The 21,522-nt window shown below is 35.5% G+C and overlaps 1 protein-coding gene across 1 annotated transcript in view; it reads right to left on the reverse strand.

Moving 5' to 3' along the window:
- Positions 1-19,019, reverse strand: part of LOC132286483 (protein BONZAI 3-like) — a 31,483-nt gene extending 12,464 nt beyond the window's left edge. The window contains exons 1-2 of the mRNA XM_059788835.1: positions 18,767-19,019; positions 17,399-17,446 (exon numbers count right to left, since the gene is read on the reverse strand). Of these exons, the coding sequence (XP_059644818.1) occupies positions 17,399-17,446; positions 18,767-18,925 (207 nt within the window). The 5' untranslated portion in view covers positions 18,926-19,019. The remainder of the gene's footprint in view (positions 1-17,398; positions 17,447-18,766) is intronic.
- Between the last annotated feature and the right edge of the window lie 2,503 nt (positions 19,020-21,522).

The raw sequence follows: 21,522 nt of genomic DNA on the forward strand, positions 1-21,522 counted from the left end.
TTGAGAGTCCAATACTCCTTGTATGCCATGTGGATGCCATTTAGGAGTAAATTTTTTGAAAGATTGATATCATGCTTACATTTATGGTCCACATCATTCTGATTTTGTGATTGTTTTGAGATTCACTCTAGTATTCTACACTAACACAGGCGCAGTCTAGCATTCATTTGTGGGGTACATGCTTTTTTGATTATTGAATTGGTTATATCCTGATTGGGCTAGTAGTGCATTGAAAGCTTTCATTCTTGATAAAGGTGGATAACAACCCCTTTTCACTAAGTAGCCGGGATTCTAGCCTCATCAAGTACTAAACTTCTCACGCCGAAACGTGGAGGGCCCAAACTCTAAGTTAATAATTTGAAAAAAAAAAAAAAAAAAAAAAAAAAAAAAAGAAGAAGAAGTTGCAAAAGTAATAAAAAAGTGAGGACTTCTCCCATATGGTGAGAAGTGGGAAATGATTAGATGGAGGTTGTCTTGATTTGTAGCCTAGTTAATTTGAGCTCGTAAATTCGTAGGGGCGTTTGAACGCCTAATGCCCTAAAGCCGTCTGGTTTGGGAGTCATTGACTTAACGCTCGACCTCATGAGTAGCTAGAAAGTTTAATAGATTAACACATTGCACCATGCTTCCATATTTGATCCTATTAAAAATAAATAAATAAATAATTCAAGTGAAAAAAATAAGCGCACCTAGAATAATAAAGCTTTAATAAAAGGTCCACTTTTTGTCTTGATGATCGATACTAGATTTGTGTGCTAGTTTGAGGGTAAGGATGTGATTAATTCTTTAGTTGGCTTAGTTAGCAACATATTTGATGCCGGTCCACTCAAAAAGGATTCTAGAGTTGTTTTAATTTGCATGATCATTTTCTTGATGTGTAGAGGACCATACTTGTTTACTTAATGTTGAGATTTTGGGAGATTGCTTAGAAATGTTTGAAAAATTGCATACTTAAGGTAATTTTCTCCCAATGTTTGTTTGCAATATTGGTGCCTCTTTAGAAAAAATGAGCTTAATGTTTGTGGGTATCATTTCTGGAAACCCTCATGAGACTTCACTCATCCACTAGGGATAACCTAGGGGTTTAAAAGGCTTGTTGCATATGCTAAGTGTAATCGTGTTCCCTACGAAAGTAACGTTATCCATTTACTGCTTTTTAGAATCATAGTTGTATAGTTGTTCATTTCATTCCTTTACTTTCTAGTTCATTGCTAGGGACTAGCAATTTTTAAGTTTGGAGGTGTGATGAGCGCTGAAAAGTGCATATTTAAACCCCTTAAACTTAGGCATCCTAGTACCTTTATCTATCTTACTTTACCGTTTTAGATTGATTTCGTGTTATTTCCATTTTCAGGCACTTATCCCGAAAATAAGCTAACTCAGCCAAATAAGAGCAGAAATGAAGCAATTCTGGGATGAATCAAAAAAAGGAGCCAAGTGGAAGCAAAGGAAGCAAAAAGGTGGAATTCAACATCTTCGATCGATCTCAGATCAAAGTTCGATCAATCCAACATGATCGATCTCAGCACTTCAAGATGGATCTGAGCCATGATGTCATTTTTAGAGATCTCAAAAGTTCGATCGATCCAACATCATTCTTCGATCGATCGAACTACCTTATCCTTATCCAAATGATTGATCTTATCCAGTTATACCACCCTACTAACCACTTTTGTCATTTTTCCAAAAATATCTTCAAAATATCTCAGATTTGTTTTTATCGAAAAAGGCGCCGCCATTGAGGATCGATCCAACTTCAGTTCGATAGATCTCAACTATGTTCGATCGATCCAAGTCCAAGGTTCGATCGATCGAACTTCCTCTAGTGCGAAAAAGTTAAATTTCCAGCTCATTGAAAGCTGTCCTTATCTAATCATTGGGGAATATTTTGTGTACGACCCTAGCTCATTTTGTGTGTCACTTGACCTACCTATATATAGAATATAATACACTTTTTGAAGGGGATGACCATCTATCACAAGAGAGGCTATTCTTAGGGAGGAAGAAAGGAGGAAAAGGCTAAAGACACAAGCTTGGGAAATCTTCATCAACCAAGGAGTAGATTTCTTCCATGGAGTTTGCCCTTGAGGGTTGGAGAAGCATCACCATGAGTGGCTAGACATCCTCTTGGGGCTAGAGTTAGCCCCAAGCATGTTTTCTACATCTTGATTTTGTGTATTATTGAGGGATTAGTGTTGTAATACATGTTTTGGCACTTTTATATATATAGATCTTGTTTATTCAATGATTTATGTAGTTAATGCTTCCAATTGATCATTTCATTCTATCCATATGTCTATGTATGCTAGAATAGATGTTCATATGTTTGTCTATATTTCTTGTTTCATTGATGCATGTCTATGTGTATTAATGCCATAGATCTAGAGATTGTCAAAACATAGTGCTTAATGGAATGTTCTTGTAATTTTCTTGATGGTTCATGCTCATTGCTTGATGGATTGTGCCTCTCCCTTAGTTTAATTAGTTTAATTTCATGTCATTAGCATAATTGTAGTATAGTGGTACTATAGTTGTTAGATGTGAGGACAATCCATGCTTGTTGTTTGATGTTCCATATTTTTGACTACAAGTAGCATATGTCTTTAATCTTGTGGTGTATTTGACTTGTGAGCTTAATGAAAGGATTATTGACTTGCTAGATATATTGTGCTTTTCACATGCTGCTTAGACAATATATACTTAATTGTTAGATATATTCTGCTTTTCACATGTTGCTTAGACAATGTATACTTAATTGGTCATCCTTGCTAATTGAATCAACTAAACACACACACACATCAATATTTCAACACACATTTCCCTCATTAGTCACTTGTTAAGGGTGTAGAAAAGTATTGTTTGGTGGTGACCTCTAAACTTCAAGATCTCTCTCTCTTACTTACTATTTATTGCATTCAATTGTTTTACTTAGTTTTCATTATTCTCTAGTTTAATCAACCAACCAACTATTTGTTTGATCACTCAACCTACTAACCCTAATAGTGATTCCACAACCAAATTCGACTCCAATCCCTTGGGACGATCCCTACTCACCCTAATTATATTTCTAGTGAAAGGTAGTAGTGGCTTTTATAAATGTAAAATTTGGCCCTCACCTAAATTGCACTCTTCTAAGCTTATGGTAACGCGACCCACCACAAGTAAAAGAAATGAATCGCAGTCCTCTACGCTCACATGAGCCTTACTCGCATCAATCGACAGAACAGATAAGAAGGTTCCCTACATGGGTCCTTACGGAATGAATTTCTCCTATACAAGGAAGAAACTCATAAAACAAGAACGCATCCAAGGGATACGACAAACCCCAAGTGACAATGCCAAAACCAGACAGTCAAGATAAGCTTCTAAACAAATTGCCACATAAGCAAACAAACATGTTATCAGATCAAGGCATGTTATCAAGAAGCACGTAAGGCATGGTCTGATAACACACGCGAATGAAAAACATAAGGTATGCCGACATACGTCGCATACAATCATGCTAACATAAGCACATAGACATGATAGAAACTCAGACATGATCTAGGTCCCATGTTATCAAGAAGCATATATATACATAAAGCATGCTTAACAAATAATAGATATCTCAAAACACCTAAGCATGTGAACATGTTATCATACAAGACATGTTATCAAGAAGCATTTAAACACTTAGAGTATGGTAACACAAGCATGATATGCACCCAAAACCCATCGCCCAAGGTATTCGAACCCAAACGCTATGATACCACTTGTAACGACCTTGGATTTTTTTTCAACCCAGTGTCCTGTGATGACCTGAACTGGATCCAAGATGCGGAAGTTAGAAATAATACAACGGTCTCCCAAGGCACAACACACCTTTAAGACCCTAAGATGACCTTCCATGAGGTCACGGAACCCAAAGGAATAAGTACGGAAGCAAAAGATCGGAAAAATAACAATTAAGCCCCCAGGGGCAAAATAGTCATTTATGAGAATATAGATTCGGGTACTACCAAGCACACCGCTGGAAAGACAATGAAAAATTAATCAAGATGGACTCAAGAATCGTATGATTTGGAGTCCGTACGAAGGAGAAACGACAAGACGAAAAAAAACAAGCACTTAAGGCTAAAAGGGTAAATTGGTAATTCCAAACCAAAATGAGTACCCCCGTGTACACAATTGGATAGAGAATAAAAAATTAACAAAGATGGACTCAAGAATCGCATGATTCAGAGTCCTAATGGCAAAGATATGAAGTCTTGAAGTCGAATGAAGGAAAACCTTATCCCGGTTCGAACTAAATTCTAACACTACCTTACTAAAATCTGAATAACTTGAGTCACAAATGGAATCTAAAGCTCTAATTAGTACCATTGGAAAGCTTATTTCGACGCGGTTAGTTTAGACTCAAGAACGGACCAATTCGAAGTTAAAACGAGTGAGATATGACCCGTTGAAGAAAGATGTCTAGAGCAGGAACTGTTCCCTCGGGGGCCCGCCAAAAACCTGCGAGGGCCCGCCAAATGCGGCAGAAAGCCGCGGGCGCCCGCCACATGGCTACGGGGGCCCGCCAAATGGGGCAATGGCATGGACTGGAACCTCATAAAAATGTAAAAATAATAGAAATTACAGAAAATGGGTTTGCAACGCGATTTCCAACACCAATACGACATTTTTCAGAAAAATGTCGTGAAGAAACTCCTCTCGAAATCACATTTCTATGTGACGGAGTTGAGAATGGAATTTATTTCCCAAAGAAAACTCCCAAAATGCCCTTAAGCAAGATTTTTCAACAAAAAGGTGAAATGAGTCCATATGAGGCCCAAAATACAAACGAAAGGGTTTTTCTTGAAAACGATCATGCACGCAGGCGTAACATACCTATTAGGATGCGCTACAATGATCCATGGCTTAAAAATACCGCCGATGCAAAATCCGACCCCCCAACGGCCAAAAAATGCAAAAATAAACAAAAAAAGGGAAATTTGAAAACTAAAATTTATAAAATGCTTTCAAATGACCGTTTGGCCCTTGGCCACACTTCATACAAGATTAGTGAGACTTAGTAGAGGTGCCAGAACATACTTTATACCATTTGATTTGAAAATGAACCCTTAAAGGCTCAGTTTCTACTATTTTAGCCCAAAAATGAAATATGTGAACTAAAATGTAAAAATGAAAACCAAATGGTGTTTGGCCCTTAGCCACACCTCGCATATGGCGAATGAATGCTAAAGGATGAATTACATACACAATGCACACACCGGTGCGACAATGACATATTGAAACTCAAGTTTTCATGTTTTTCTCATTAAAAGAAAAATTCTACATTTTTCAATATACATGGATTACAAATGAAGTTTGGCTCTTAGCCACATATCATACACATAAAATGAGTATCAAAAAGTGTGCTTAAGCATATATTACAAGTCAGAGGCAAAAAATGACATTTTGGCCTAATTACATAATACAACTCAGAAAATGAACTCAAGCATGCCAACACTTGCATATGAATAAGAATATATTCAAATGAATTCCAATCCATCGAAACAATCCCGGGATATTGTGCATCGTACGCCAAGGCATCCGTACCTGACAAAACCCCCAGTAACTTCGGGGTGAGTAAACAAGTTTACTCGTAAAGAATGAGCATGCATCGACTCGATTTCTTTAGAGATTTTTACACTGACATGCAATAGTTCAAAAGGGTCATGCCACCTAATATCTATGTCAAAGGTTAGACTCAGGGAGCATCCTAAACTACCATGGAGTACTAATAACAAGAATCACGATATATACATATATGAAACAAGTCAAGTTGGGATAATCCAAAGAACACGATATGAAGGTACTAGCATACAAGAATCATATTATCAATGCAATTTACATGATTGGGACATACCAATTAACATGAAAAGAAGCATACTTGGAATCAAGAACAAGGTATAATATCTATGCAAGTAAGCAAGATTGGAGCATTCCAATTAGCAAGACAAGAGCATACATGGATGTAAGTTAACAAGAATTACATTATCAATGCAGTTAACATGATTGGAGCATTCCAATTAACATGATAAGAGTAACACACGAAATCAAGAACAAGACATAATATCTATACAATTAAACAAGGATAGTAAACAGGACATGAAGTATACTTGAAATCAAGAACAAGGCATAATATCAATGCAATTAGACAAGGATGGAAAATTCCATAAAACACGAAAAGAGTCTTAAATCTTCAAGGAATACAACACTTGAAATTTAAGGAATGAAATCACGAATGAAGCATAAAATCTATACAATGAAACAAGATTGGAACATTTCACATACACGACAAGTTTAAATCTTCAAGGAATGGCAACTTGAAATTTAAAGAGTGAAATCAACCAATGTAGAGACTTGGATATCGCCCGGATTAAGACCGTACTCTTGGGATCATTTTAGGGCTACTAACCTATGGGTACCTTCCCCTACTGCGCACTATAAAAAACCGTTCTTTTGGGATCACTTTAGGGCTACTAATAGGGAGCTCTCTATCTCCCGTACTAGAACCAAGTCCTAACCGTGTCATTTCTTGATTGATATCCCAAGTCTCAAAATCAACAAGTTGTGCAAGTCAAGATTGTATCAAAATACAAGAAATGCATTAACCACATTTTATGCACAACCAAAATTTTGGAACACACAAGGCATGCCCTAAGTTCTCAACTATAATGGCATGTGAAATGTCAAGAAATAATAGTGTGCATCTATAGACTAGAACCAAGATATATAGTACAAGAAATCCATTGAAGTAAATATACCACAAGTATAAGATACATGATTTAATTACTTACTAAGCAACACATGAGTAATTAAATCATCCCAAGACAATGATGCAAGTTAATTAAGTACATTAATGAAACCAAGATACACGGGGTTTAGTTACAAGATGAAAAGCTGAAAGCTCCATGGAATACAAGTTACAACTAAGTAAACTAAGTTCCATACTATGAAAACAAGTAAGTGTAAGTCTCAAACTTATCCGATTATTCTTAATTTAATACACGTGAAGGAATATGTTAAGGAAATCATGAATACAAGGTTAGAAACTTAATCTAGCTCATGGAACCATTGAATAGATTTTAATTAATTCATTTAATTAAAATCTCTAGATTTTGAAACTCACCCAAATGGTCTCAAATTAATATATGTTATGCAACATGTCAAGACTTGATTTACTAGCATGATACAAGTGATTTCCATGCAATGTACGGCCATGAGTATTAAACTCTAATACTAGAAAAATAATAATTGAAAGGTTTCAAAACCTAATCAAATATTCTAGATTTAATATATGTGAAACTATATGACATGCATATCAAGAATATCAAGTTAGAAATCCAATGAGATGAATAGTGCACTTGGAGCAAATTAATTAATCTAATTAATTAAATATTACTAGATTTCAAAATACCTCCGTTTGCTCTCAAATTCACCTATGTTAAAGAGCATGTTAGGGTATAATTTAATATGCTAACACATATCGATTTCAAGCTAGTTAAGGCCATATGATTAAATATTTTATTCAAGATAAATATTAAATAAAAACTTCATTACTTATCCAAATGATCTAGATTTAATATAGTCAACAACATATCAAAGGGTAATATTCTATCATGCCACATGTTTAAACAAAGTTATAGACAACCGGGAAAATTAAATCCTTCACAAGAAAAATAAATAATAAAATCTCTAAATTTTATATCCAAGCATGTAATCAAGTTGTATAAGCATGTAATATAGCAAGAAAATAAATTATAACACCCCCTACCTCAATTTGAGATGGAAATCACAAATACCCACTATGATGTTTCCAAATTTCAGCATTTCTTAATTTTTTCGGAATTTTGTTGATGCAAGGGCATTTTGGTCATTTCGCATGTTGCGTTTGGGATTGTGGTTGGGTCCATTTGCAATTGGTACATTTGAATTCATGGAATCATGTAGTATATGCTTGGTGGTGCATTTATATGTGTGAGATGAATTTTCAAGTGAAAGAAAAAGTGAAAAGAAAAGAAAATGAGTGGTGGGACCCACCACTATGCACAAAGTGGTCAGGAGACCACATTTTCACTCTCATTCTCTCTTTCCTCGTATTTCTCTTTCTCTCAATTCTCATCTTGCTTTTTCTTTTCTTTTTTTCAAGCCAATCTTTGAGACTTGATTTCTTTTTCGTTACTTGGCGGATTTGGGTGCCGTTTGAGGAAAAACGAAGAGCACGACGAGTTCTACGCATTAGTACCATCAATTTCAATTTTGGTCACCCCTTGGCTTTCGAAATTTCAAGACCCATTTTAAGGGTTTTGGTGTAATCTTGAGGTAGGGACATCTTAATCCACTTCTTTCTTGTTCCATTGTGAGTTATACTCCTTTGTTGTGCCAACCATGCTTAATTAGAAGTTAATTGTATCAATGATTATTTTAAATGTTGTCTAGAGAAATCCATGTGTATGAATGTGAGTTGTTTTATGTGAAAAGTATGCTTAAATGTATTTTGTTGTATCTTAATGTGTGAATAATTACATTGGAGATGTTGAACACGTTGTATGTTTAATTTTATGGTGTAGAATTTTAAATGCCATGATATTGAAGGTATGACACATATAGTTTCATGCACATACCATTGGGTTTGTATGAAATGGGAGAAATTGTTTCGAAAACAAAAAGGGGAATTTTGGGAGAAAAGTTTTTGTGAAATGATTTTGGAAAAACCCGGTCGCTGCGGGGTTACCAACGGGCCGAAGGTTAATATAGCCTAAAGAGGACTAGGAGTCGCCCTAACTTGGTTGAGCTAGCTGGGCCCCATAATGACGCTGCGGGGTTACCAAGGGTCGGGACACTAACCAATCCTCTTCTCGTGCCGCGGCGGGGTCACCAAAGGGCGGGCTGTATTAACAGTTTGGAAATGATGTTTTGAGAAATGAAAATGGGGAGTGACCATGGCATGCATTGCATCACATTGCATTGCATTGTTTTTGCTTGGAGTTGAAGTGTATGTTGTTTTACCCTCACATAGCATGATCCCTATTTCCCATTGGCCTATGCTTTGTTTGGATTCACAAGGACACAAGATGTGTGTCTTAAGTGTCACCTGCTGAGCTTTATGCTCACCCTACTATTTATATTATTTTTTTCAGGTTTTGGAAAGGATCCGGTGGACTACAATCCACCTCAAGCTTGAAAGTTGTTAGAAGACTACCTTTGCTCCTTTTGTAATAGGGCATTCTCTTGTAGATTTATAGATTTTTGGACATGCAACTATGATATATATCTCCTTATAAACGAATTGCAATTAAATATTGGTTTATGGGATCAAGAGTTGGTGTTTCGTCCATGATTAGTGTACGATGCATTTTCGCAGAGTTTTAACCAAAATTAGCCATTTTAAAGTTCCATTTAAGCCTTTTTATTATTTCACAAGTGCAGCTCCTGGGATGCAAGTTTTTCAGGCTCGGGATTATCATTTCGGTCGACCGAAATGATGCATCGGTCAACCAAAACAGGACTCTTCACTCTCGGGATCTTCATTTCGGACGACCAAAGCTCCACTTCGGTCGACCGAAATGAAGCTTTAGGTTCAAGCTTCTCTCTTCTCTCTCTTGCTCTCGGGACCTCCATTTCGGACCACCGAAGCTCCACTTCGGTCGACCGAAATGAGGCAGCTTGGTCATCTTTCATTCTTTCTTCTGGTGTTTGTTTGGTTCATGTCGGTTTGGATCATGGGGTGTACTGAGAGTGTTATTCAAGCGTTATAATGGTACTTTGACTTTGGAAATGTCGTGTTGGACCTAGATCACCTTGGGTTCAAGTAAGGACCCTTGTAGCGGTCCGGGCCTCCGGGTCAGGGTCGTTTTACCCACCGACAGAAAAGTGCTCCGAATTCAACGATACCGAAGGGTTTTGTCGGGGACAACATGATCTACATGAATCCGAAAGAAGTCCCATGAAAATCACAACTTGACTTCAAACCCAAACTCAAGAAATGGTCAGAAATGAATTCTAATAAGTGGTAAAGGTGCGTGGCGTCAAGGCGAACAATAAATGTGAAGGCCGAAAACTTTTCATCAAAGAAAAATGGACCAAAGGAGGAGAGAGAAGGTGGCAGCCCAAGGGGCTGCCATGGCTGCCGGCCATGGAGTGGGGGAGATGAGAGGAAAAATGATTTTTTGTTCTTAAATCCCTTATTTATAGTAAGTCTCAAAAAGTGCCCCGAAAGGGCCCTGCCAGGTCTGGAAAAGTGGATTTTGAGCAGACGTGCTCAAACGGCAAAACTCCGTGAACGAAAAATATTCAAAATAAGAAAATATGAACAATAGAAGAAATGACGTAAAAAACTAAGTCCCGAGCAGAGAGATATGCTCCGAACAAGTTCAGCAGCAACCGGGTCTACAAACTCTAAAACTGGAGAAAAATGACCAGAACGGAATTCTAAGAGTCCATGACTCGACGAAATGTGAAAATGAATCTTGTACGAGGATCCAGGCTCCACACGAGACATTTTGCAATAACTTTCGTTAATTACACAATGGCCCCTACAAAAAGGGTTAACTGCGAAACTGCCCCAGAATGAAAATATCTTCCAAAAGATATTTTCTTAGATACCCCTGAAATAAAATATCTTCAAAATATATTTATGAAAAACACCCCAAGAAAAGAAAAAGATTCTGTAGAACTGTGCATCATAGGGGTGCACAAAAGAACCGGAACCGTGAGAACCGAAACCGTTTTTACCGGTTCTCACGGTTTCGGTTCCGGTCCAGGTCTCGGTTCTTAATTTCGGAACCGTGAGTGTACGGTTCCGGTTCTGGTTCCAGCCTGTGGGAATCGGTAAGAACCGGAACCGTATATATATATATATATATATATATATATATATATATTTAATTAGTCTAAATTACAGGCCTACAAGTAGCCACGTCTCCAACAAACAAAACCCAAATCTGAAACCTCAGGTCCTCATCTAATCATCCAAACCAATTGCCTCCATCTCTATTCTCTCGACACTGAACTTGCCTTCTCTCTATTATTGTTCTCAGATCTGAATTTGCCCCTCTCTCTCTCTCTCTGTGCAATTGCAAACTACAAAATCTACAAGAATCAGAAGTTCGAAACCCATATCGGCATACCATTTCAGATTGTTCAAAAAATTAAAACCCATTCCATCGCCTGCTGTTCCAATTTGGGTTAGCAGTGATGATGACGACGATGATGCTGATGAAAAAGCCATGGTTTTGCGAGTGTTTTCCCCTCTAAAACTTAAGAACACGTCATGTTCAAATCCACGCAGTGATGATGATGATGATGATGATGATAATGATGAAGCCACCATGGAACCTAGCTTAATTATGAAAGAGCTAGAGATTTATCTGGAGAGCAACAAGAGTGTGTATGTATTCTAATATAATTAGATGGCTGTTCAATTCTTAGCAATTTCCTAGCACTATACATATAGATGGGCAATTTGCTTATGTTGCGATTTCCACGAAACTTCCTATCCTTTGTTTGGTACTGTCAGTGACAATAATTAAATACAGGTGATGATACTTAAGCACTTTAACGATTCTCATGGAACCGTACCGGTTCTACGGTTCGGTTCCGGTTTGGTTCTAATTTATACAGTTCCGATTCCGGTTCCGTTTTTTAGGAACCGTTGTGAACAGTTCCGGTTCCGACCGGAACCGTAAGAACAGGAACCGTGTGCACCCCTAGTGCATTCATGCCACTATGGACACCGGGAGTAACTAGAGTACTTTCTTGAAAAAGTAAAGATACGTATTTTGAGAAAACCACTGAAGATGAAGGCACATGAAGTCAAAAACTAACTCCGAGCATGAAAAGTGAGGTTGTGCCAAAAACTGACAAACGGAGATAAGACAAAATAGGGAAAAGGACGAAATAGTGCATAGTGTCCGAAAAGTGAAAATGCGAAAATGACTTGGTCCTCAAAGGAAGTTGTTAATCTGCATGAAAGAGTCTCAAAAACCATTTTCGAGCACTCGAGAAGACACTAAGCGACAAGAAACAGAACTCAAAAAAGAAAATTAAACGGAAAAAAATTTATCCATAAAATTTCAGGAAAAATGAAAGGGAGGTAAATGACCGAGTCGTTACAAGGTCGATGGCATATTGGAGATGAATTAGATCAAAAAGCTAAATCCTACCTCTTCATACATACGGAATGGATTAACTAAAACAGTTAAATCCTACATGGATGCATGTCCTGTCAACTAAAACAGTTGAACGACATAACAGATGGTTGCTTTATTTTTATGTATTGGGAAGGATATTATAGATATACTTATGGTACTGTGATATGAGCTTAAGTCTCAGGATCATGGTTAGGGTGCGTATATCGCAAAGGTTGAGTAACTAGATATAGTTGATGTTCCCTAACCGGGGATGTACATGGCCACTGGAAAGTGTGGTTTACATGTTTCTTTCTATGCAGGCTGAACTACACTATAGGCTAGTGAGCATCCTATAGTGTGTATCTATATATTTATGGGCTATTTTAGATATTGCCGAGCTATCTAGGATGTATCTGCGTATCGGGTTTATGTATGGATTGTAGTAGAATGGAACTTGCATATGGGCCTGACCCACTCTTATTTTTCAGGTGTCCGTCAGTACCAGGCGTAGAGTTTGATCGTGATAAAACAGATACAGTCACTCACTCTTCCGACTACATAGGATTTCATTTCTTATTTTAGTTTTGAAATTTTTGTTTTGTAATTATTGTTCATTTGGGATTATTAGAGGTCCACTGGATGGATTCTCGAGTTGTACGGATTAGAAAATTAAATTAAATAAATAATATTTTGTCTTGGAGGATTTTCGTATTTAGAATTCTTTTCAACTTATTATTTTTATACTTAATTCTTTTTGTACTCTTACTTGTTTATATATTAATTGTTTGGTATCCCTCGGTTCTGTGCTCGGACTTGATCACTCGTGACTTTAGAATTGAGGGGTATCACAACTCCTATGTCTATTATTATTTTTTCGTATTACCTTTAGTAATAGAAGTTCTTTGATTTGTTTTTGGAATTTTTCTTGATCATCTAGGGTATGAGGATTATCTTGATTTTTTATAATTATGAAAGGATTGATCATATTCAATTTTGTTTCGATTTTATTTTTATACCAGTGTTTCTGGGAATCTTTTCCTAAAATCTCAGTGGTTTCAGCTAGTTTTAAAAGATTATCTATGTTTAATTTAGGATTTTTTAATATAACTTTATTATTAAGGAAAATCTTTGGTTCATCTAGATGACTAAGAAATATTAATGCTTTAGAGACATTTTCTAAAAATTTGGTTACATCAAATAAGTTTTCTGTAGTTTTCTCTGTCATAGATAAAGTATTGACATAAGTAATAGCTCATTTTTCTTTCTGAGGAATATAAAGAGGGTTGGATGGAATAAAGGTTCCTTTTGTAAAGAACTGTAAACCCGTAGGGGTATATATAAATCCTCCAGTGAGTGAATTTATAAAATTTAAACCTAAAATAAAATCATAAGTACTAGAAATATTATTAATTACATAAATCTATGGTAAAATAAACTTTTCGTTGTTAATTAATATAGGAATATTTTGAACACAATGAGTTATTGGGAATTTTTTATTATTATATTGACTCATATTAACATTATAATTTAACTTTATCAAGGATTTTTCAGGTACTAAATGCTTTTGAATTATACTTTTAGATGCTTCAATATCTAACATAGCTGAGGTTTGAACTATTTTTTCTTTAAATTCTAAAGTTACCGGGAATTTTGTTAGACTAGATGGTTTATATATTGAATTTATAGATTCAACTACAGTATCTTCTTGCTCATCTTCATATTTTGAGTAACAGTCTTGACATAATAGAGTTTTACAGTGGTCTGTACAGTAATGACCTTCTTTAATAGATATATTATACTGTTTACAATTGTAAGATGAAAAATGAAAATTAAGTAAAGTATATTGGCATGATGGATTGCTTATAGTGTAAACGAAATCTTCCATTGAATGAAGGCCTTGCTCAAAGTCTTCATCATTATCGAAATCGCTATCCATGCTTTCGATACTATATATACTTTCATTGTCATCTTCGGAATTATAAATACTTTCTAATTCATATAATTCTTCTATCTGTTCTTCAATATCTTCAAGTATATTGATATTTTCTTGTATCATTTTCATCGGATTTTGTTTGTATCTATAAGGACAATTTGGTCTTATATAACCTAGATCTTCACAAATAAAATATCTGCAATTTCTTTCTTTTATGGGTAATGTGTTTACTTTATTATCTTTGTTATCTTTATTTTCCTTTTTATTATTATCTTTATTTATTTTTTGCCTTTTATACCAAGGCCGCTTTCTGAATTGCCTAGGGTTATTTTTGAAATAAGGTTTTTTATTGCAGTAATTTTTGTAGGTCTTACTTTTATGTAGATTATATTTTTTTGGTTTATTACGCTTATAATTATAATTTTTCTGAGGCATACAAGTATACTGTGGTGGAAAGTCTATTTGCCCACAAGTATAATAAAATTATTTTTTGATTTGTTTAGATTCTTTACGTTGCCTACATTCTGCTTTTAACATATTATAAACATGATTTACTCTGTCTCATATGGTTAACCTATCTCTTCTGTAATTTTCTAACCATTTTTCCCATATCTTAGTTCCTACACTTCTTGGTAATTTCTAAAGATACCTATCAAGTAATGTTCAGTCTCCTGTTTTACTAGTGGCTGCGAAATACTCGAAAAACTTATTAGTATAATCTCTTATATATCTAAAATCACAAATCTGTAATAATTCTAAATTTCGTAAAACTTCATTTTGCTTTATTAGGGTTTCGTCTAATAATCTATCTTCGCCAACTAGCACCTTTTCTATTCGGCTGGTAAAACCTTGAATTGTATTATTACATAAGAGGGCATAATCATTGGGAAAGGTTACCTTGTAAGACTGCCACCAATCATGGATTGTTCCCTTTAATAAAGTTTCCCAATAAGTTAGGGCTGGTGTTTTATTATCAAAATTGGTTAGAATGGATTGCCTAATACAGTCCTGTTCCCAATTTTTAATTACTTTTGCCCAGTCTTGGGGATTGTGTCGTGATATGTCTAATATTGTTCCTGCTTGTTGTGATGGTATATTATCATAACGTCTACGATTTTGTGTCCATGTATATATATCTGGTATATTTCTATTTTCTACATAGGTTTCTTGTGTGGGATTTAACCGTTGTCCAGTGGTATAGTCATCGTTTATGGTATTAGTACTACCTGTGGCGTTAGTCATCGTTTGGTCAACTGACTGAGAAACGAATCTTTCTAGTTCTTTTCCTTCTCTATGTTCTACTACATTTAATTCTTCTTTTAATGTGTTTAACTCATATGTCGTATAAAAAAAAATTGTTTGCACCCAAGAACAATCAAACTTTAGACCTGAATCCTGATACTTCCAGAGGCACTAAGGCTAAGTGACTTACCCACTTGAACCAACCCTTCGGGTTCAAATTTCCTGAGAGTTGATAATGGCTATTCACATATGTAATATGGTCCATTTAGTACACATGAAATTTCTAAAGAGAGAGCAGAATGGAGGCAACACCTAACCGACCAACCATTTCTTTATAAATAAAATAAAAACCCTTTACAAGTGACACGGGATTTTATTAGGACGTTATCTTTTTGTATGAGATTTACTTTCCTAAAATATAATAACAAGCTTTTAAATACATTATCACAAACTGATATGAATATGGTGGAATGATAATAGACTTGTTCAACATTCCTAAATTGAGATTCACTGTACCAACTTTAAAATTGAAGATGAAACATAATTATCATTTTATATAAATGTGCAAGGGACGAATAATGAACCATTTAACGTACTACTTTCCAAAAAAGAACCATTTAAGGTACTAATTTAATTTGTATCCCTCCCTACCCTTATGTTCTTGTGTTACGAAAATTGTCACTGCTAATCATCCTAGTAATATTTCCCAAGGATGGCAATGTGCAGCATTAAACAAGTACCCCCACCGACGCCACCCTGTCCTATAATAACAGGATGTACGCTAGAGAGCGGTACAGGGTCAAGGATAAAACAAGAAAATTAGACCACATGGGTTATTATTCTTGCCCATTTTATGATTAATATATTATGACATCTAAAAATTTCAATATCACCAGAAAGGCCACAACTTCTACTGCCAAGTTATTATGGAAACTGCTACTATAGTACATGGACCATGGTCCACATAGGGAGCCTATCCATCATAAATTAATTTCCCTGTGGTACTGTTGATGGTTGTAAAAACTAATTATCGTGAAAAAGGCAGCACATACTGTAACACATCATGGTTGTAAAATCAGATGAAAATGGTTTATATTTTTACCAACCTCAATCCCATATCCCTTCTCTTCTCCCCAAGCACTCCTAGGGGCATTTCATTCCTCACACGCCTCATCATGTTTTGTCTTAGATTGAAGATGAGCCACAGAGGTCATCTAATCCCAAATTCGCCCCGTTGCCATCCCAATGCTGCCTTTTGAAATGAATTTATCATAACTGAGTGAGATAGATAGCATTTAGGAATTGCACAGTGGATCAGTTGTAGTTTGTTATAGCTGAATCATCATCATATATTGAGCAAAGGTCAGTATATCGCATGCGGAATTTTCCTCAAATTGTAATTTTTTGTAAAAACTATTCTTTCCTTTTCTCAATTTCTTAAGCATTTCACTAAAAGCTCTATTTTTAAAATGACTCCTCTCCAAATATTTAAAACCTATAGCATATTGCAACACACAAATATAGGAATATGATGCACGACCCAGAATTAGACAATATAAGTGACACGCACTTCAAGCATAGGCTTTTAGAATCAATATGGGTAGTTTAAAGAGTCTTACCAAGGTGATTCTCCTCTTATGAGTTATTGGTTACCCTTCTTAAAGTACATCTACCTACATTTTCTTAATTCTTGTAATATCTCTGGGTTTAATTCTAGTGTAGACAATTCTGTTTAATACAAATATCTGTCACTCCAAAAATCAGATTCTCAAGGCCGGTCAATAAATACCGAGAAGTCACTGAAAATTAAACAGCAGAACCAGTGAACAGTTGCTGAGGCAGTCCTTCCCAGGTATCAAGATCACGGATAAACCATACTGAGCCGCTTATACTAAGACTTGTACATCAAGAACAAAAATAGACCCACGCGCGGCAAAACAATATTCAAATATAGCAACATATAAAAAGATTCTAGGAACAATAAAAATCGATGTGAACCCATCTCAATGAAAATATAGTTATCGCATGCATCCTAAAATATTAAATTATGTATTTGACAACATACCTTTGAAATGATGTCACGATCACGTAATTTTGAAGCTGATAGAGATAACTGCATTTCAATTGAAACACATTATTGCATCATGTAGAATGAATTCAAATAGACATTGTGTGAAGACCATGAAAATAAAATAGGTAAGCTTAGAACAAGGAAACTATACTTAGATAAAATTTATGATTTATTATTCTCCTTCCCTCCACAACAATAAATAAATAAGAACCCCACTATACTGCAATTTGGTCCACTGGCATTTCCTATAGCATCACATGTCTTGGTGAATTGACCTTAGATATAATGACTGGTAGTGAAATAAGTTAACCCCCTGAACCTGCTAGTGGGGTGTTAACACCTTCCCCGGTGCCTTAGAAAGCCCAATGCAATCAGAGGATTTTTCTCCCAAATAAAAAACCCTATAATAGTGTGGTAATATCAATTGATAGACCTTGACAAAGATCAAATTCAGTCACACCGTCAACTGACAATGTCATTGAGTTTAAAAATCAAACATTTTACATCCACCAAATTCACTATCTCTTGCACTTCTATAGTTCCATGGGGCGTTCAATGACTAAAAATGTTTCCTGTTTTTTGTTGTCAACCCTTAAAAAGAAAAACAAAAAGCGAAATCATGTTCTAGTAATACGTTTTTGCTTTTCTAAAGTTGAAAATGTTTTTCATTTTGTGAAGAAAAGGAAAGTATTATTTTCATACTTCCTGTTTCACAAGTGTTTTTGTTGCATGTTTCATGTTGTGGGTGGCGTAATACATCACAACACATTTGGTAACCGGTTGCCATTTGAATAGTACCCAATTTGTTGCTGAAAAGAGGCCCATATAGGAATCGGTGTTTCCTAATGTTTTCGCATGGTGGCATTGCAGTGAACGGTACCACATAAAAAATAAAAAAATTGTAGCATGCCCCCTTTAACTAGCCATTTTGTTTCTCAATTATGCAACACTTTGACGTTACCAAACATGTTCTCATATTTTCACTTCAAAAAATCTTGCAAAAAATTTTACTAAACGCACCCCAAATGTGCATGCTTCCAATCACAAATGAACACATACCATAACAAAAACATTGTTTCTGTTTCGGACGAAAACAAAAACGCATAACAACAATGGTTACCAAACGAGCCCTTAATTTTTTATTTTCTTTATGTAAATCCAAGAAATTCTCCCATTCTAATGACAAAAGGAAGCAAAAATGATGCAAAGCACGTTCAACAACAATAATTCAACAAAACATTGACCACATGGGATGAAATTGACCCATCATTGACAGCAGAGAACTAGGGTTTTTTGGGATGATATAAAGGTAAACACAAGTACTACATTAGGAGTGTTTGTATAATATATATGTGCATATACCTCGATTTGTGTAAAGAGAGCTTGAGGACCCTTTGTTCTAAAGAATTTGTCAACAGCGTCGTTGTGGGCTGCTCCACCACCAACATCGTTCATCTTCAGTACGGCCCCTCCGCCCACTGCTTGTTGCCCTCCTCTTAGGTACGAAAAGCACATTCCCATCTATCACTCTCTCCTCCCTCTTTCTCTCTCTACAATATCTGAAATGTATAATATATATACTCTTTCCTCTGTAAAACTCCAAATTTCGTTTACCAGTAATTCCAAAACTCATCTTTCTCCTCTGGGTTTCTCCAATTTAAGGAGATGGTCGCAATTACTTGGAACTGAAGAGGCGTGTTTGTGTGAATGAATTAATCTCTACTTTTGCCAAAACAATTAATTACGGAGTATATTTATTAATATCTGAGTGATGAAGGAGGAATCATTCTTGACTTTGCTCTCAGGTACTGTATGAAGCAAGAGCAAACATTCTTTACTTTGCTTGCTCTCATCAATCTTATAAAAATATTGTTTCTTCCTCCATATCTGTATGTATCATTTGCAGCTGGTGATGTCTTGGGATTATAGGTTTAGGTTAAGTGGCATGGACCCACGGGCGAGTATATAAAAAAAATTTAAAAATAGAATACACACTATGACACTATTATATACGAGTATAAATATTAATTTTATATATATATATATTATGTAATAGTATTATAAAATTTCTATTTATTTATAATTTTTATACTAAGTTTCGTTCTAAAATGATTTAAAAGATATTTGGTAGAGCTCCGGTCTTGCAATTAGGTTGTAGGGGTTACAGATTGGATGTCTAATTGTTCACACTGTAATGATAGAATCTTGTGTCTGAATGGATAACTCACTTTTTCTAAGTAATGAAAAAAATGATTAAAACATGCCAAACTCTGCTTATTTCATTATGGTAAAGATTTTTATATTATATTATATATAAAGATATTCTACTAGTTTGTGTGGAGTTTTAATTTTAAATGAATATGTATATTTGTCTTCGTATAATTTAAAATGCGTTCATATTATTTGCAATATTACTGAGTAAACTTATATTAGAAATGTTAGAAAGTGTCAACTAAGTGTGTAAAATAATAAAATTAAAATTTTATTTGTAGACTGTAATGTTTTCAATTTTTACCAATTTTTCATTTTCTGAAATTTTCTGTTTTTGCGAGGACATTTTCTTATTTTCTCGTTTTGCGTGTTAGACACCGTGGGGTATGCCGGTTATGCCCAAGAGTTGGTTGGGGCATTTCTTTGAGTTCAAAACTCTTAAAAATGCAATGGTGGTCATTTTTGCATTTTTTTTCGTTTTTCAGGTCGGACGGTCCCCTGTGGGACCCGCTACAGGAATTGTTGAATACGGAAATTTTAATTGAATCCATTTGCATCTCATGCATTTTACTTAATGTGTCTTATGTGGGTTTTATATATTTTGTGTATATATATTTATGTGGTGCAAAAGAAAAATCAAAAATAGAAATTTAAAATTTTGTGATAGGACCCACTTTCCACTAAATGAATTAGTGGCCAAGAGGCCATTTGGCCTCACTCCCTTTCTCTCTCCCCGTAATATCTCTCTCTCCCTCACATTTCTTCATTTTTTTCTTTTTCTTTTCAATCAAAACTTCAATCTCAAATTTCTTCCTCATGTCTTGGAATTTTTGGATGTCATTTGCGGCAAATCGAAGAGTCTGGTGAGATCTACACGTTGATATAAGCAATTCCTTATTTGGTGCACTCTAGAGATTTCAAATTTTTGGACCCATTTGGGGGTTTTTGCATCTAATTAAGTGAGGTAGAGGTGTTTAATTTACAATCTCTTGAATTTTTGTGAATTATTTCCCTTAATTTGTGGTTTAGCATGCTAATTGTATTGAATTTCCTCTAAAATGATGAAATTGTTACAAATAAAGTTTGTGACTATGTGCTTTAGTTGATTTTATATGGACTAGTATGCTTGTATGAAGTAGAATTCATGCCTTATATGCTTGCTTTGCCAAATTATTGTTGAATGTAAGTATGTTTTATTTACTTTAAAGTTCTTGTAAAGCATGCTATGTGTTTTAAGCTTGAAGTAGTTGTATAATGATGAGCATTGACATGGTTCATTTATGTATGAGATTGTGAAGCATGAGGCATCCATGCATGAACATTGGGAAAGAAATGTGAAGTTGTTTTGAAAGAAATAGAATATGGGGTTTTTGATCAAATAAGTTTTGGAAAGGCTTTTGTGAAAAACCGGACGCCGAGGAAATACCGAGGGTCCGTGGCGTTAGTGTAACCTATAGAGAACTAGGGAAATCACCCTAGCGTGGTTAAGCTATCTGGCCCCAAATGACGCCGCGGGGTTACCAAGGGTCAGGAATAGTAGTCAATCCTTCTCTCGTGTCGCCGAGGAGTCACCGAGGGACGGGTTATGTTAACGGTTTGAAAAGTGATAGATTGGATTTTGAAAAAAAAAAATGGGGAGCGACATATATGGTTTTACATCTTATGGCATGAATTTATTTCATTATGACTTGAACTTGTACTGTATTTTTTCCTGACATAGTATGATCCCGTTGCCTTTGTTTCTATTCATTGTTTGGACTCACGGAGTTTCAAGAGGTGTGCCTTAGGCACTTCCTACTGAGCTTTTGTTCACCCCTTTATTAACATTTTTCAGGACACGGCAAAGAAGTGGTAGATGACAATCCACCACAAGTATGATAGGACTAGAAGGGATGTTTTGCAACCTT

The sequence above is a fragment of the Cornus florida genome, unplaced genomic scaffold (assembly GCF_030987335.1).
Source record: "Cornus florida cultivar Cherokee Brave unplaced genomic scaffold, ASM3098733v1 CherokeeBrave_3.0.0_Hap2_Chr02, whole genome shotgun sequence".
Taxonomy (NCBI): Eukaryota; Viridiplantae; Streptophyta; class Magnoliopsida; order Cornales; family Cornaceae; genus Cornus; species Cornus florida.